A 17,098-nucleotide genomic window follows, 5' to 3' on the forward strand; every position below is an offset into this window, starting at 1 on the left:
ACATAATACTGCAACAAAACATTAATTAATAATGTTTCTTGAATACATATAGATTTCATTTATTTGGAGCACTTTTAATAAAATAAATTATAAAATAAAATTATAGAAACAAACATATGTGTTTAGTTATTAGGATTTCAACCGAGACTTAATTGCTTACGATTTCTAGCAGTTACTGACTCAAAACAATTTTAAAAATTTTAGGAAATAAACGATCGACTAACTAATATGTATTCAACTTATATTTAAGTTTTTAACTATGAAATATATTTGACATCACATTTTATTTTCGAAATAAAATGTAACAATTTGAATAACGAAATACCGATACTACAAATTAATTTATCGTAACTTATTTCTACAACCAAATATATAATTTAAGAATATTTGTACTCTATTTGTGTAAAAATTGCTCCTAGCTGCCTTTTCTGCGCGTTGCAAGCGTAGCTGGCGTCTATATGGCTGCATACTTATACTAGCTTTCTGGTAAGAAAAAATACCAGCCAGAAAGAGCCAAATTGTCAATTGTGGCCAAAGCACTTTTGTAAAATAAAGAACTGTGCTCTCAAGCTAAAAATACAATACATTTAGAATTAGTAATTAAAAAATATTTAATATTACAAAATAAATATACCTGCCACATTAAAAAATCGCTAATTCGAGTTTCGCCAGAAGTGCGAAACAATAAATCAGGTTCTGGAGAATCTCGAGTATATAAACATTTGTCTAGCAAACACTCACTTATATCCTCGGCTTGCAATTCATCACCATCAAGTAATATTTTTTCTACAGCCTGTGTTATTTCGTCACGTGAGGTGTATGAAAAAGCAACATTCAAGAATAATTTGTTATTCTTTTCTGTTGCTATCATTGCATCATGTATTAATTCTTGTAAATCTGTTGGCAACAATGATAAATTCCCAATAACACGTATGCATACGCCTTGTTCCTTTAACTTATCTTTTTCATCAATCAATCTTTTAAATTTATCTCTTGCCAAATCAAACAAACCATTCACCTCCTCCTGGGATCGTTTGTAATTTTCTATACTAAACGCAAACGTTGTAACCTCGTTTATACCCAAATCCAAGCACCAACGCAGTACATTAGATAATGTATCGAATCCTTTGCTATGACCCTCAACTTTTTCAATGTGTTCTACTTTCGCAAAACGTCGATTTCCATCCATAACAAAGGCGATGTGTTTAGGTGTGTGCCCACCGGCTCGCAAAATATTCATACAAAACGTTTCGTACCAACGATATTTGTAGTCAGATACCCAAGTCATATTTGAACCGTTGCTTTAGGAACAATCCGTAATATAGTCTTATTTATTCAAAAAATCTAAATACTCTTCAATACTCTTCACATCAACTAAAAAACTACCAGCAAACCATTTGATAACACTTATTTTCTCTCTCAACACACTAGTAATAGTTTTAAATTGCTAGCTAGTTTCCTTATCTTTTTTCTCGAGATTCTAAAATAAAGATGCCAGATGTTAGTTTTTGTAACAAAAAAACTTTAATTAATTCTTTTGATACATAATTTGCTTATCCCTTATTTTATTCAATTCTTTCAACCATTTATTATAAATGCAAAATAATAATAAGTTTTATATAATTAATACTATATATGTTTAATGTACACCTAATTATTTGTAGTTATATATTTATTTCATTTGACAAAAAAAAGCATGTGCAAATGAATACAAAAAGTTCAGAGCTGTAAAATGTGTCCAAAGTCCGTTGGAAAATGTTATCCCATATTTTTTCTTAGACTTAATAAAAACTTAAAAATTACTTTAATAAGCATGAATACCATACAATTCATTATTTTTTAACATTCCAGAATTTAGCGTTATGGCTTCTAATTTATTGAATTTGTGACTTACGCTGTGTTAGTTGATAACATAGAAGATGTTTAAAAAAGTCAGTATATGTTAATTGGGGCCAAAGTGCTGTCTCAAAATAGATTATGCAATTTTTTTGCTACAAATATTTAAGGCAATAATTTAACATAAATTTAATTTTTAGAAAATGAAATTAAAATATCCCTGCCACATTAAGATATCGCTTAAACGAGTTTCTCCTGAAGTTCTTACGATCATGTCCAAAGGTTTTGAAATGTATAAATTCTGTTCTAAAAGTTTTTCATTTATGTCCTCGTCTTTCAGTTCCCCGTCTTGCTTTAATATTGTTTCAATTGCATAAGTAATTTCATCATGGGACGTATATGATAAAACTATATTAACAATAAGTTTTTTGTTTTGCTCCGTGGCTTTTACAGCATCTTTTATTGATTGTTGGAAATCGAGTGGTAGAAGACTTATATTGCCGATAACACGTAAGCATATACCCATTTCATCAAATTTTTCTTTTTCAATAGGTACATAATTAAAAAATTTTGTTCCTAAATCAAATAATGATTGGTTCTCATGTAATGATCTTTTAAAATTGGCTATACTGAAAATAATAAACGAAACTTCTTCAATTTTTAAGTCGTAACATAATTTTATAAAATTAATTATTGATTTAAAGCCTTTCAAGTGCATTTCAGTATAACTTATTTTGCTTTGTTTTCTTGAACGACGATTTCCATCCGTCATGAAACCAATATGCTTTGGCATATTACCACCAGCATTTAAAATCTTTATTCCTAGTTTTTCATACCATGTATAGGTATAATCTGAAAACCATATCTTACTGTTTGTACATTCCATTATTAATGCGTATAAAATAAAAAAAACTAAAACTTTTATTAGTTGTTCCTTCCTTTGTTAGTATCTCAAGCTTACAAGTATGCTTACAGCTTTTCAATGCTTTAGTGACTAACATGAAAATAATAACATCAATTAAAAATTTGTATAATTTTTTATTGAAACGTTTAAAAATACCAGATGTGAAAAATTATTTTATTACTTAATTTATAGTATATAGTTATATAATTTATTGTATAACTATAGTATATAAAGTGATATATAATCGAACTTTTTCATTAATCTTATGTTTTGATCTTTGACTATAACGACTGTTTTAAAAGACAAAGCAATCCCATTATGTAAAATAGTTTACTGTTTTTGAGTAGCAGGACGTGTCAAGATTGTAACTTTCCTAGAAGTTTCCTTGTTCTTTCTACAAGGCTCTGTTTAACGTCTTCTAATAATTGCGAATACTCGCCTGTCGGTAAAGTATGCTTCCGGTCAGTGATGTAGCGAATGGCGAGAGGGGGCTTCAGAGATGGTGTCCAAACTAAAAAAAATAAGAACAAAAAAAGTTGCAGTGTAACGAAACGGATACGTCGTTGGATACTCGGTCATGGTCCGGGTCGTTGCAAAGAATTTCTTTATTGGCTAGTTCGAGAACTAGTAAAAGGCCAAAGATTTAAGAAAATACGTTGTTTATTTCAATTTAAAAAGAATATCTTTATTATTAAATTTTTAATACTAAATATCTGTAGCCTATTATGTTATAATCTAAGGAGTTACAATAGGTTGTAACCTATGACATTAAAATACCGGCAGCGCTATATTCTACGGAAAGACAAATGATTCTAGACTTTGTTACATTTTTTCTTATATGAAAAGAATATTTTTTACTATTTTAAAATTCCTCCCAAGCTCTCCAATTTTGGTTGGTCATTTTTCGACAGTCTTTCGTCGCTTTCCTGCAATATTCGTTCAACATTTTTATAATGTTGTTACCGGTCTTCCCTCATTACTACGAATATTGAAGTTCCAACATCTTTCACAAAACTTTCTGACACATAAAAGCATTTTAAGATGCATAAATCAACTTATGCTAATGGAAACGACAAAATCTTAATTTGATTTAGTTGCAAAGGGAATTACGGCGTAGTATTCAAAGTAGTAAAATATACCAAAACACTCATCATCAAATTCTGGACTCCGGAAAATTTTAATCCTGCCCAGAATTGTATTAAACAGATACAACTATTTAAATAATTTGAATATCTGTTGAACAGATATAAGAGACAGCATTAAGAGACAACATGAAAAATATTAATGTTAAATTTGTTATTAGGTGATATATACATTGGGCATAATATACATATAGGTGCTATCTATCAATTGGAAAAGATATTTTAATTATGAAAGTTTTGAAAGTAGGCAGATATCAAAAATGGTCATGGCATTTAAGTGAGAACAACAAAGCAAAAATAGTTCCGTTTTAGCAAACAACGTAATTAAAGTATTAATCAACTTTTAATCCCAGGTCATCGCAACTATTTAATTTTGGCAGAATATTCATATCTTATTTACCAAATCATTAATTGGTACAACTTAGTTAATCAGAATTGGACTAATCGCAATTATTTATATCTCATAAGTTCTTATTGAGCTTATTAAGCTTACTTTAGTATTATAAAACGCTTACCCCCCCACGAAGGGCAATTTATTTTATAAACAAGGTCACTTTTTCAGAAGTTTACGAAAATCTTTTAAAGAATCGAAGCATAATCAGCAAAAACAAAAGTCAACACAATTTATTAATAAATATATCGGTTTATATATGTATGTATATGTAAAGGAAATCAAAAATTAAGATTTTTAAACAGAAAATTAACCAAATATGTCAAGCATTTCTTTATTGTACAATATTTATTATTCAATGAAACCCAAATAATGCTTTTTGTCAACATTATTTTAGAGGTGCCAGATGTAATTTTTTATTTTTATGATATAAAAAATTTAAATAAGAATAATAATAAATTTTAAATGAAAATTTAACGTTTCCTGTACACTTAATTATTTGTAGTTATAAATTTATTTTATTTGACAAAAAACCATGTGCAAATGAGCACAAGAAGTTCAGAGCTGTAAAATGTGACCAAAGTCCGTTAAAAAATGTTATCCCATATTTTTTCTTATAGTTAAAAGAAACTTAAACAATACTTTAATAAGCATGAATACAGCTCATTATTTTTTAACATTCATAATTCGCAATTATTGCTATCCATTTAATGATTTTGGAATTTATGCTGTCTTCGCTGATATAATAGAAGATAATTGAAAAAGTCCGTATATGTTAATTGGGGCCAAAGTGCTTTATTAAAGTGGATTACGCAATTTTTTTGCTATAAATATTTAAGGCAATAATTTAACATAAATTTAATTTTTAGAAAATGAAATTAAAATATACCTGCCACATTAAGAAATCGCTTAAACGAGTTTCTCCTGAAGTTCTTACGATCATGTCCAAAGGTTTTGAAATGTATAAATTCTGTTCTAGTAGTTTTTCATTTATGTCCTCGTCTTTCAGTTCCCCGTCTTGCTTTAATATTGTTCCAATTGCATGAGTAATTTCATCATGGGACGTATATGATAAAACTATATTAACAATAAGTTGTTTGTTATGCTCTGTGGCTTTTACAGCATCTTTTATTGATTGTTGGAAATCGAGTGGTAGAAGACTTATATTGCCGATAACACGTAAGCATACACCCATTTCATCAAATTTTTCTTTTTCAATAGGTACACAATTAAATAATTCAGTTCCAACATCGAAAATGGATTGGTTCATATCTAATGATCTTTTAAAATTTTCTATACTGAAACTAAAATATGAAATTTCTTCAATTTTGAAATCACGACATAATTTCATAAACTTAGTCATTAATATAAAACCTCTTAAATGCATTTCTCTTTGGCTTATATTGTATTGTTTTCTTGAACGACGATTTCCATCTGTTATAAAACCAACATGCTTTGGCATATTACCACCAGCATTTAAAATTTTTATTCCTAGTTTCTCATACCATGTGTAGTCATTATCTGTAAACCATTTCTTACTGTTTATATTTGCCATTATTAATGCGTATAAAATAAAAAAAAACCTAAAACTTTATTTAGTTGTTCCTGCCTTTGTTAGTATCTCAAACTTACAAGTATGTTTACAGTTTTACAATGCTTTATAAAGTATATTTTCACATATTAATATAATAACATCAATTAAAAACTTGCATCACTTTTTATTAAAACATTCAAAATGCCAGATTTGAAAATTTATTTTATTACACAATTTATAAAAATGTAAGGAATATTCAGATATTTCTCGGTAACTCGGTAATTTGTAGTGATTTAATGGCAGATGTGTGAATGTGCCTTTTTAATTCCTTTTCGCAACTGATTTTAATTTTTTTTATAAAAAATAAAAAAATAGTAAAAAAATTTGGATTAATTTTAAATTAATGTAATGTATTTACATTAACGTGGATTAATTTATATTTTCATCAATATTCTTCTATTTATTTTTCAAATACTTTAAATTAAATTTAAGTTTTGTACAACACCACTTAATAAGAAATATCATTTGTTTTACGGAATAATAAAAAAAATTATACGATCTTATGCTTGGATAAATTCTTAAATCGTTCTTTTTTCACAATAAAAATTATTGCACAAAGTTTTATCATATTACCGAGCAAGTTTGAATACTTTTATATGTTAGTATATAAAGTGACATTTAATTGAGTTTTGTCATTCAACTTAACGCTGGATAATATGAGATACTTTAAATCGTTCTGTGCAGCTGACTAGATGTAACATATAATAGATCTGTTTCATAACCTACTTGTAGTTAAACAAAAAATAAAACACAAATCAAAAGCGTAAGGCAAACAAAATTCCATATTACAACTAATTCATATAACACATGATGTGTTTAGTTACTAAATCAGACTAAATTTACAATCCGAATCCACACAAAAATCAGATAACTAAAATAACATTGTAATTTGTTCAATTTGAAATTAAATTCTTAATTTAAAGTAGAGAAATTATGTAACGATACTCTTAATAATTATCATATACTAAAGCGTTGTCAGTTGAAAAATTAACTAGAAAAAAGAAGTAAATTAAATATTGCTTTTTGTGAAATTTTTGAACTAATTTATTGAACTTAATTGAATCAATTATTTAGTTTGAACTTTTGTTATAACACATGATTTGTGCTTCTATTTCTTAAAATTTTTAGTGATTCTTTGTTTCCGTAAATGAAAGCATTTATGAATTTTAAAGTATATCTTTTACACTCTTATACCGGTGAAAGTACAAGATCTTACACCTAATGTTTATATTAAAGAGTAGCAATACCATACCTTTTAAATTCGATATGGTAAGTACATTTATAGACACTTCACAACACTGGTTTTTTGCTTGTTCAGAAGTGTAAAAAAGTATGAAAAAGACTGAAAAGGTGGCATCGGTGAAGAGCTTAGCGAATTTTGTCGTTGGGCTACGCAACTAGCAAAGTTTTTATTTATATGTAGGTAAAGAAAATTCTACTCAATGAAGAATTTTATGATTTAATGGCATAAAATGGATAATACACAAACTATAGAGGAAAGGATTGTAACGCCAGGTAAATAACATTTATGGAAAACGGTTGAAATGTCCCTTTAGAGTTAGTGACCGTCGAAAGGCTGACAGTGGAACAAAGACGCCGAAAATGTATAATTACATATTGCTATTTTAATTTGAATAAATATTGTTATATTATAAATTAAAATAAAAACATATTTTTTATTATATTTATTTAGAATTGTTTTTTTTAATAACAAAGTTTCTGGCTAACGGACCACTTCAGGACACAGCCAAGGTGATAATAAGAATTTATTTTTAATATTCCTCCAAAAAATGAAGTTATTTTTTACTTCCAGGTTTTAGTGCAGGAATTAGAAGAAAAAAAGGTTAGTGGATATTATTCTTATTTATTAGATTTTCAAACCATTAATCACTTACTGCCAATACATCGCTGTGGCCGATATAAACACATTACTTTTCCGCTACCATACAAACGACAACAAATTCCGCTTTACGTCCTCCTATATCAGAGTTCCAAATTATACTAAAGCTAAAATAGTAATGCAAAGTTTAAAATTACTAATAAAAAACGGCAAATGCTTACAATTTTAAAGAAAATTTTTAAATATCCCAACTAAGTGAAGTGAAGAATTACCACGTGCTGCTCTAGTTTATGAAAATTTTGTTTACATTATTGCACTATTTCTAACTTTTATCGGACGTAAATAAAAAAAATTTATTATGTGTTCATTTACCTTTGGCATTGTGCAGTGTTTATTTGAAATAATATGACATTTTAGTACTTGTGTTTTGTTTTGACTCTGAGGAACGAATAATGCGTTTGTATGCGTATGATTTCAAAAAAAAACTTGCAAAAATTATATTTAATATAAGATTTATTATTAATTGTATTCTGCATTGGTTATGCAGTAATTTAATTAATTTTTTGTTTTTCTTAAAGGTATTACCTAAGCGTACAGATTGGCTTGGAAATCAACATGAGCAGACATTTAGGGAGTTGGTAAGTCAGTAAAAAAATAAATGAATTAAAATGAATTAGAATATAAATGTAAAGAAAATACAGTGGAATGATAAAGCAACAGTGCCATTTATATACATATGTATATTATAGTGTACTGAGCTATGAGTCTATCTAGTGCAAAACGCAGTGTTTCAAATTTTTGTCATGCTTTGTTTTTTTTTTTTTGTTTATTGATATAGGAATTATATTGTAAAGGAGCAAATGTTTTTGTTTATTAATTATACGCATCAGGAAAGGATATTAATTTCTAGCAATGGAAATATAATTTTGATCCACTGTGCATAAAGTTCAATATTTACTGCTATGATATTCTTCATAAGGTTTAATCAAAATTTGAATGTTTTTACATTTTAATTATGTATAGAACAATAGAAATGCATATAATTCATAAGAAATAAATTTAATGCATATGGAAATTATGCAAAACTTCTTTGTTCTCTATTCAGTGACGCCATATTGGTTAATGCTGCTTTTAGCAAATAGGGTTGTGAAATTAATATTGATTTTTTTTTTAAATATTTTTTATACAACAATTAATTTGAAATCAATTATTTAATTTTTAGTATTTTATTTATTATTAAAAAATTGCATTATAGCCTTAACTTAACAGAATTATTGTTTTTGTTATACACGAAATTCTACATGCAGAAATATGTTAATTTTGTTAATAAAATTTGAAAACATTTAAAAATTTGATTTGCAAAAATTTATTAATTAAAAAATTATCGTCATTCATATAAGCAGTACCATGGCAGACATTTTATGCATAAAAAATTTTCAAGTAAAACCACAGAAAGAAGAGAATGTATATGATTTGCTCCAATAAGTTGAAGTTAGAGTGAGAGGTATATATAAGCGCTTTGACATTTCTTTTTATGTTTACATTCTAAATAAAAATGTGTCGCAGCTTTGCATTCAAGTACTATTTTTACTTCTTAAATACTTTTTTGCATACCTAAACTGTTACTATGTTAATAAATTTACTTATAATAATTAAAATTAATGATTAATTTCATTATTTTTATAGGAAAATAAATATTCACATATCGGACACAATCATTTATTGGAAATATGTTGTCGCATTGGACCTATTTTAGATAAAGAACTAGCGCCTAGTGTTCCCGGTATTATTTCATTACTTGGTTCTGGTCGACAAAGTCTTCTTCGCACCAAAGATAGTGTATACCATACTCGATCTTTATTAGATTATTGTACTCGATATCATGGTGTTTCACTGCCCGATTCATCAGTAATTAAGCCCATTCATAATTATCGTAAGTATATTATTGAAAAACTTAATCAGTTTAATTTCAAATAAATATGTTTAAATGCAGAAAAAGTTTTAACTGGTCGTGAATATGGAGGACCCGTCCGTAGAAAACTGCTTGTTCCAACAAGCTTGTATGGTAAAACGAAGCTCTTACGTCGAACTGTTGGTCACTTATCATCAGTATATTGCGTACTATTTGATCGCACAGGACGTTATATTATAACGGTATTGTTACCTCTTCAATATATATGCTTTTATTCTCAATATCAATATTTTTTTTAGGGAGCCGATGATTTATTAATTAAAATATGGTCGGCAACAGATGGCCGATTATTAGCAACTTTACGTGGTGCTTCAGCTGAAATTACAGATATTGCAATTAATTTAGATAACACAATGTTAGCTGCCGGTTCACTAGACCGCATTTTGCGCGTTTGGGATTTACAATCTACTTCACCGATTGCTGTTTTGTCTTCACATACAGGCATGATAACATCAGTAAATTTTTGTCCCTCTCCGAGAGGTGATCTAAAGTACTTAGTAACAACTAGCACAGATGGTTCTATAGCATTTTGGCAATATTCAACACCTCGTGGTCAAAAAGTTTCTTTTGCACCAAAACCTACTCAATTTCATGAAAAATTAAGGCCGGGTCAAGCGCAAATGATGTGTACTAGTTTTTCACCAGGAGGTATATTTCTTGCTGCAGGTTCCGCAGATCATCATGTTCGCGTATATCTTATGTCGGAAGACGGGCCAAAGCGAATATTAGAATCAGAAGCATACACAGATGCAGTGGATTCAGTTCAATGGTCGCATCGTGGATTGCGTTTTATATCAGGTAGTAAAGATGGCACAGCACATGTATGGAGTTTTGAATCACAGCAATGGAAAAGTGTTAAATTATGTATGTCTGAGCGGTTGCCAACGTAAGTATATAAATAATTTTCAAAAACTATAAACTAATTATAATTGTATTTAAAATTTATTAGATGTCCTGAACCCGAGGAAGGAAAGAAACTTAAAGTAACTATGGTAGCATGGGATTGCTCTGATAAGTATGTGATAACTGCTGTAAATGATTTCACAGTAAGTGTAAATATAATCAATATCCAATTTAAATGTAATAAACAATTAAATATTTAGATAAAAATTTGGAATTCAAAAACTGCCAAACTTCACCGCGTGTTACGTGGACACAAAGACGAATTATATGTTTTGGAAACAAATCCAAAAGATGAGCATGTGTTGCTTTCAGCAGGACACGATGGTCAAGTATTTCTATGGGATATAGAACAGGGCATCTCTGTCGCTCATTTTGTTAACGATATTGATGGTCAGGGTCATGGAGGTGTATTTGATGCTAAGTGGTCACCTGATGGTACGATGATTGCTGCTACAGACTCTCATGGACATATATTAATATTTGGTCTAGGAATTGGACCTGATAAATACAAAATTGTACGTATTCTAATAATAATTAAAAATTTTTTTTTGTCTATATAAGTATTTCTTTATATTTATATACAGTTACCCAATGAATTGTTTTTCCATACCGATTATCGACCACTATTAAGAGACACAGCCCATCATGTTGTTGATGAACAAACTCAAATTATGCCACATTTAATGCCACCACCATTTTTAGTTGATGCTGATGGCAATCCGCATCCTGCTAAATATCAACGTTATGTGCCTGGAAGAGAAAACTGTTCAACAGATCAACTTATACCTAATCTTACAATTGGGGCAGATGGTGTAGTTATTGAAGACAATGGTGGTAGTAATTATAGTCAAATTGATCGGTTAATAGCAGCTTTGCAAAATCGACAAGGTGGAGCTGGTACAGTGTCATTACCAAATAACGCCAGTAACAACCATTCACAGCTTGATCTTATGATTGAATCTTTAGCAAATCGACAAGGGCAGGAACAAGCACCAGATTCAAATAATACCGCGGGAAGCAGTAGAGGAATATCAGCTCAATTAGGAGCTGGAAATAATCTCACAAGAAACGGTAAAAAAATTAGAATTTACTTGCATTAGTTAAAACATTAACATTTTAATAATATTGTATAGGAATTAATCCAGCAATACGCCGTCTTTCCGAGGCTAATAGCATACCTCCACGGCAAGGTACTACTTGGGGAAGACCTCCAGAACAGCAAATTCAGTCGCCACTCATGAAATATGTACGGCGAATCTATATACGTCCCATGAAATATGCTCAACTACAGAATTTAAGACAAAATGTTTATGCTTCTGGAAATTTTGAAATGCAAGAATATAAGAGAGAGTTAAGGCGTCGTCCTATTATGATAAACACCTCTAATGCAGCTACTTCAACACAGGGTTCTGGTCGTCAACGAAGTACTAGAGCAAATGGTGGACGTGCTGGCCGGAGACGCGGGCAACCTTCCCAACCAGCTTATCGTACCCGTGCAGTGCGTGAAGAAGAAGAATCAATTCCTGCTCCGCCTGAAGAAGATGATGATAGTAGCGCAACGTCTGGCGATACAAATTATTCAAATGCAGAAGAAAATCTAGAATCATCTGATGATTCGGATACAGAAAGCTCTGATTACTCAGATTGGGTTGCTGATACTCCTGGTCCAAACTTGGAACCACCTAAACGTTGTAAACGTAAGCCACTATCCCGACGTCACACGCTTAGTGACGATAGTAGTGATGAAACAGAGCAAGCATCAACTTCTGCTGCAGCCAATGCATCACGTCGAAATAAAAGATCCCAACCACCAACAGCTCCAAATGGTGAAATATCTGAATTATATCGTCCATCAGAATGGTTATCAGAGGTTATTCCTCGTAAAGCACCTTACTACCCTCAAATGGGTGACGAAGTTGTATATTTTCGACAAGGTCATCAACGTTATTTAGAAGCTGTTAACCAAAAAAAGGTTTATAAACTTACACAAAGTTCAGAACCCTGGAATTGTCGAACTTTGCGAGATCATGAGTTAGTTCGAGTGATCGGGATTAAGTATGAAATTCGTCCACCACGTTTATGTTGTCTTAAACTTGCAATGGTTGATGAAGATGGAAATATGACAGGTTCTTCATTTAAAATAAAGTACCATGACATGCCAGATGTCTTGGACTTTTTAGTTTTGCGACAAACTTTTGAACTTGCAGTGCAAAGGAATTGGAATATTGGTGATCGATTTCGTTGTATGATTGGCGATGGTTGGTGGATGGGTCAAATTGAATCTAGACATGCTTTGGCGACAGAGTTTCCGAATTCATATTTTATGTGTTTTCGTGTAAGATGGGATAACGGAGAATACGAATATATGAGCCCTTGGGATATGGAACCTATTGATGAGAATCGTTTGCCTGACGAAGTTGGTGGTGCAGTTCCTGTACTGCCAGAAGAAATTAGAGCAACCTTATATCAACCTAAGTCGGAAGAATGGCACCGAGGTGATAGAGATGGATCTTGTAGACGTATAATTAATGGATTTGAACAAGTAATTTTCATTTTTGTCCATATTGTAAAAATTTTTCTTAACATTTTCAATATTTAAGGTTATGCGTTTATCTATAGCTGAACATTTTTTGGCTCCTGTTGATTTGAATATATATCCAGATTATGCTTATTTAATAGAATATCCTATTGATTTAACTACGATAAAGTCTCGTTTTGAAAATCATTTTTATCGTAGAATTACTTCAGCGCAATTTGATGTTCGTTATTTAGCGACAAATGCGGAAAAATATAATCGGTCACATACAAACATTATTAAACACGCACGCATCATCACAGAACTTTGTTTGAGGATTATTAGGTACTACCAATTGACGAAATTAAAAAAAGTTTTTTACTTAATATTATTTTTATATTTAGAGAACTTAGCGATATTGATGTAGCCGCAGCTTATCATCAATACGTTGATTTCTATCATTCATCTGAAACTGAGAATGAGCGTGATTCTGATGTTGTGCCTTCTACAAGTACAGGCGCTACTACGCCGGCAGCAGCGCGAAGAACTTTATCATCAACACGAAGGTAAGTATTTTAATACACTTTTCATATTAAATATCTTCAATATTTTTACTCTTTTAGATCTAATCGTATACGTTCAGATGGCGATTGGCGCTCCGACTGCAGGCAACTACTAGATATACTTTGGCAAAGGCCAGATTCAGCGCCATTTCGAGAACCTGTTGATACAATTGAGTTTCCAGATTATTTGGAAATAATATCCACTCCAATGGACTTACGCACTGTTAAGGAAGATTTACTAGGTGGAAATTATGATGATCCTTTGGATTTTGCAAAAGATGTGCGCTTAATATTTATTAACTCGAAGAATTACAACACTAACAAACGCTCAAGAGTAAGTGTTACCTTCATTGTTTGTGTAAAAAGTGGTGAGCCTACTAAAAAGATCGTCAATTCATTTTGTGAACTTTTAGTAAAATTCATCTACTACTTCTAATATTTCATTCTAATATCAATTCTTTCTCATTAATTTTTTGATAAATCACCATCATCACATATTTTTCTTTCCTAACCATGCTTTCAATCAATCATATCAAATCAAACATTGCAATGATTGACGATCGAATGTAGGATTATTCCTCGGTAAGATTTAGAATATTAAAAGAGTGAATAAATAATTAATTCACTTATAGTTATTATAATTTGTTAAGGTGTTAAATAATTTTTTACCTTTCATTTTCTACTTACAGATTTATTCTATGACGCTTCGCCTCAGTGCTCTTTTTGAGTCTCACATAAAAACCGTCGTCAGCAACTGGAAAGCTGCAAGACGGCGCGCTAATAAAAACAAAAAGAATAGTGGTAGAGGATCAAGTAGTAGTCCTACGAAAAGGACACAATCTGAAAGAAATCGTCCTGGACCTTCTACTCGAAGAAATAATAAATCTAATCGACAAATTCGTAGTTCTGACGAAGATGTCGAGAATGATGAAGATGATTCGCAGCCACGCAGTAGTCAACGACGAGTTGGAAGAAATGGGCCAACTCGTTCACAGGTTGTAACATCAAACTCATCTAATCGTGTTACTTCATCATCACATCGACGAATAAATGGAACAGAGGATGCACAACCTACACGTAGTTCACGACGTAAAGCGCATAGTCAAGAACTAAATGAAGATGAGGATGATGACGAAGATGAAGAGGAAGACGAAGAAAATGAACAAAATGAAAGTGAAGAAAATGAGAGTAGCTCCAATAGTGAAGCCGATGATGTATCAAGTGAAGATGAAAGTAGTGGGGATGGCAGTGATAGTAATAATAATGATGACGACGATGACGACCATGATTCAAATGTTGGACGCTCTCCAAGAAAAAAAAATAAACGAAAATCTCATTCAGATGATGATTCAGAAGAAAGTTATAATCCCTTAAAAGATCGTCGTCAAAATAAAAAACGTCGAAAATATAATAAACAAAAACAGACGCAACGTAAACGAAATGGTGTACATAAAAAAAGTAAACCCACTGCCAATGGTATTAAAAGAACGGTTTCAAATCCGAAAAATTCTCGAAGAGGTCAACGTCGACGATACCAATCTTCCGGTGATGAGGAAACAGTAGTAGTTTCCCAAATAGATGAAAGCACTCAAGATACGGACCAGCATACACCAAAGAAAAAAGGTCGACCACCCAAAGCGCAGAGTACAACATATGTTGCCAATGGTCCTAGTACAAGTTCAAGTACTTTACCAGAAGTCTCATCCCGTATTACTCGTGGCGCAGCAGGTTCAAGACGTAATCCTGCTGAAAACGACCATAGTTATCATTTGCCAGTTCGCAATGGACGCTTACAAGAATCAGATACAGATTCAAGAGAATTAGGCACACGTCCTACACGCTCAAGTGCTAAAAGAGCAATTCTTGAATGGGCAAAAGGAAGCGATATTGACGAGATAGATAGTGATGAGGCTGAGGAGGTATATACATATAATATGATGTTCTTTCACAAAATAAATTAAAAATTTTTTACATAGATATTGCCTACTCCAACACCAACTAAGGTTAATGGTACGGCAAATAATACGCGGTATTTAAATGGCCCTTCAACAAGTCGTGCCGCTATTGCTGCCGCAGCTGCTAACACTGGCACAGTAATTAGGCAGTTGCGAACGAATAGAAATACAGTTGTAGAACCGCGGGGGATTGATAGTGACGACGATGGTAGTGATGACGAACCTTTAGCTTCAAGTCAGAATTCACAGCTTAGTGCACAAAGTAAGTTGTATGGGGCGTACAAGTTATTAAGTATATTTACTCATTAAAATATTCTACTGCAACACATTATAGGTAAAAGACAGCACTCAATACGAGTTGATGCCACTAGAGTAAGTCGACAAAGTTCTTTACAGTTGCAACGATTACGACCGCACGCGGTAGCAATTAGTACTAGTGCGAGTACATCACATATGACACGTTCTCACGCAACCTCAACTACATCAAATGCCGCGTCGTCCTCTAGCAGTAGAATATTACCCTTAAGCACGCATGATCACAATTACATTGGTGATACAAGACCGACAACAACAAACAGTAATGTGCGAAACACACGTCGTTTATTATCCCGACATCAACGAAATGCTGATGAATTAGATAGTAGTATTGATCCTTTGGAAAATGTGAGGCTTTTTGCTGCGGCTTCTCGTTCCAGACGCAACTTTCCCACCTCAACATCAAATGTATCAAATACAACTAATAGTACTAATGCAGTAACAACTGTTGAAGTTAGGCGTGGACGTTCACGTTATAGCCAAGAAAATTCTCAAACTGATGCACACGATGATGACGAAGATGAAGATGCTGGAGGTTCAGATGAAGGAACAGTGGGTGGCTCTAGTAATCACACCGAAGATTCTTCTGACTCTGACGACAATCAACCGTTGACATCGTATGTACCCGCAGCAAAAAGATCACAACGTAATATAGTAAAAAGTCGTAAAACAGAAATCAATCGGGAAGTGCGTGTGCAGCGTGGTTGTCGAAATCTTAAACGACCTCGTTATAATGAACAAAGTGAAGACGACGAACCAGCGCCAAGTCGCAGACGTACGAATGATAACGGTGTTGGAAGTTCGGCTACTGTGTCTACAGTATCATACAATAGATTAGCAGCAGTTGATGACGTCGGAGATGATAGTTCTGTAGACAGCGACGACGAACAATTAATAAGCGTGAGTAGTAGAGGAAGAGTGCGGAAAATTACTGCCAAAGCGAGAGGGATTTTCAAAGAGTAATTTATATAAAAATGAACTTTACTCTTGACTGTTAATATTTATATATATACAAAAAGAAAAAAAAAAGTAAAAATTGATATAATTAGGACCGTATCGTTTTATATAAATATTTTATATTTATCATCATTATATTATCATTGTTCTCATTACATATAATTATGGAAATATTCTCGTAGCATATTTTTAATGTCATTATTTTGTTTTT

General features: G+C 31.6%; 4 protein-coding genes and 1 long non-coding RNA gene across 7 annotated transcripts; 1 reads left to right on the top strand and 4 right to left on the bottom strand.

Annotated features, from left to right (window-relative positions):
- Nucleotides 1-130: 130 nt before the first annotated feature.
- On the bottom strand, nucleotides 131-1,532 carry LOC119685218 (dehydrodolichyl diphosphate synthase complex subunit DHDDS-like). The gene is made up of 2 exons (XM_038099453.1): nucleotides 635-1,532; nucleotides 131-570 (listed from the first exon to the last, which is right to left on the bottom strand). The coding sequence occupies exons 1-2, from the start codon at nucleotides 1,286-1,288 to the stop codon at nucleotides 343-345; spliced, it is 882 nt and encodes a 293-aa protein (XP_037955381.1). The 5' UTR covers nucleotides 1,289-1,532; the 3' UTR covers nucleotides 131-342.
- A 201-nt stretch (nucleotides 1,533-1,733) lies between these two features.
- LOC119685733 (dehydrodolichyl diphosphate synthase complex subunit DHDDS-like) lies at nucleotides 1,734-2,458 on the bottom strand. The gene is made up of 2 exons (XM_038100099.1): nucleotides 2,057-2,458; nucleotides 1,734-1,991 (listed from the first exon to the last, which is right to left on the bottom strand). Exons 1-2 carry the CDS (start codon nucleotides 2,360-2,362, stop codon nucleotides 1,875-1,877), a joined length of 423 nt encoding a protein of 140 aa, XP_037956027.1. The 5' UTR covers nucleotides 2,363-2,458; the 3' UTR covers nucleotides 1,734-1,874.
- Nucleotides 2,459-4,764: 2,306 nt separating this feature from the next.
- On the bottom strand, nucleotides 4,765-5,828 carry LOC119675670 (dehydrodolichyl diphosphate synthase complex subunit Dhdds-like). Its single transcript, XM_038086875.1, has 2 exons — nucleotides 5,163-5,828; nucleotides 4,765-5,097 (listed from the first exon to the last, which is right to left on the bottom strand). Exons 1-2 carry the CDS (start codon nucleotides 5,826-5,828, stop codon nucleotides 4,981-4,983), a joined length of 783 nt encoding a protein of 260 aa, XP_037942803.1. The 3' UTR covers nucleotides 4,765-4,980.
- Nucleotides 5,829-7,179: 1,351 nt separating this feature from the next.
- LOC119685391 (bromodomain and WD repeat-containing protein 3-like) lies at nucleotides 7,180-16,959 on the top strand. 2 transcript variants are annotated; one of them, XM_038099655.1, is made up of 18 exons: nucleotides 7,180-7,382; nucleotides 7,561-7,619; nucleotides 7,681-7,710; nucleotides 8,286-8,345; nucleotides 9,394-9,640; nucleotides 9,701-9,861; nucleotides 9,919-10,565; nucleotides 10,629-10,725; nucleotides 10,783-11,097; nucleotides 11,167-11,653; nucleotides 11,716-13,124; nucleotides 13,183-13,442; nucleotides 13,502-13,663; nucleotides 13,721-13,994; nucleotides 14,231-14,242; nucleotides 14,350-15,579; nucleotides 15,637-15,877; nucleotides 15,950-16,959. In XM_038099655.1, exons 1-18 carry the CDS (start codon nucleotides 7,340-7,342, stop codon nucleotides 16,891-16,893), a joined length of 6,678 nt encoding a protein of 2,225 aa, XP_037955583.1. In that variant the 5' UTR covers nucleotides 7,180-7,339; the 3' UTR covers nucleotides 16,894-16,959. The 2 variants fall into 2 exon arrangements, with proteins under 2 accessions (XP_037955583.1, XP_037955584.1); XM_038099656.1 differs by lacking the exon at nucleotides 14,231-14,242.
- On the bottom strand, nucleotides 7,538-8,198 carry LOC119685392. 2 transcript variants are annotated; one of them, XR_005252798.1, is made up of 4 exons: nucleotides 8,080-8,198; nucleotides 7,929-7,990; nucleotides 7,763-7,874; nucleotides 7,538-7,673 (listed from the first exon to the last, which is right to left on the bottom strand). It is a non-coding gene; the product is annotated as an uncharacterized LOC119685392 (long non-coding RNA). The 2 variants fall into 2 exon arrangements; XR_005252797.1 differs by having other exon boundaries at nucleotides 7,929-8,198.
- Nucleotides 16,960-17,098: the final 139 nt, after the last annotated feature.

Source organism: Teleopsis dalmanni, chromosome 2 (genome assembly GCF_002237135.1).
Source record: "Teleopsis dalmanni isolate 2A chromosome 2, ASM223713v2, whole genome shotgun sequence".
Lineage (NCBI taxonomy): Eukaryota > Metazoa > Arthropoda > Insecta > Diptera > Diopsidae > Teleopsis > Teleopsis dalmanni.

Bases quoted from the DNA above. Each gene is read 5' to 3' on its own strand.
- LOC119685218 (XM_038099453.1), bottom strand. From the start codon at position 1,288: ATGACTTGGGTATCTGACTACAAATATCGTTGGTACGAAACGTTTTGT. The intron at 571-634 runs GTATATTTATTT...TTGTATTTTTAG, and splicing joins GCGATTTTTTAATGTGGCAG to CTTGAGAGCACAGTTCTTTA.
- LOC119685733 (XM_038100099.1), bottom strand. From the start codon at position 2,362: ATGGGTATATGCTTACGTGTTATCGGCAATATAAGTCTTCTACCACTC. The intron at 1,992-2,056 runs GGATATTTTAAT...AAATATTTGTAG, and splicing joins GCGATATCTTAATGTGGCAG to CAAAAAAATTGCATAATCTA.
- LOC119675670 (XM_038086875.1), bottom strand. From the start codon at position 5,828: ATGGCAAATATAAACAGTAAGAAATGGTTTACAGATAATGACTACACA. The intron at 5,098-5,162 runs GTATATTTTAAT...AAATATTTATAG, and splicing joins GCGATTTCTTAATGTGGCAG to CAAAAAAATTGCGTAATCCA.
- LOC119685391 (XM_038099655.1), top strand. From the start codon at position 7,340: ATGGATAATACACAAACTATAGAGGAAAGGATTGTAACGCCAG. The intron at 11,098-11,166 runs GTACGTATTCTA...ATTTATATACAG, and splicing joins GACCTGATAAATACAAAATT to TTACCCAATGAATTGTTTTT. The intron at 13,125-13,182 runs GTAATTTTCATT...TCAATATTTAAG, and splicing joins TAATTAATGGATTTGAACAA to GTTATGCGTTTATCTATAGC.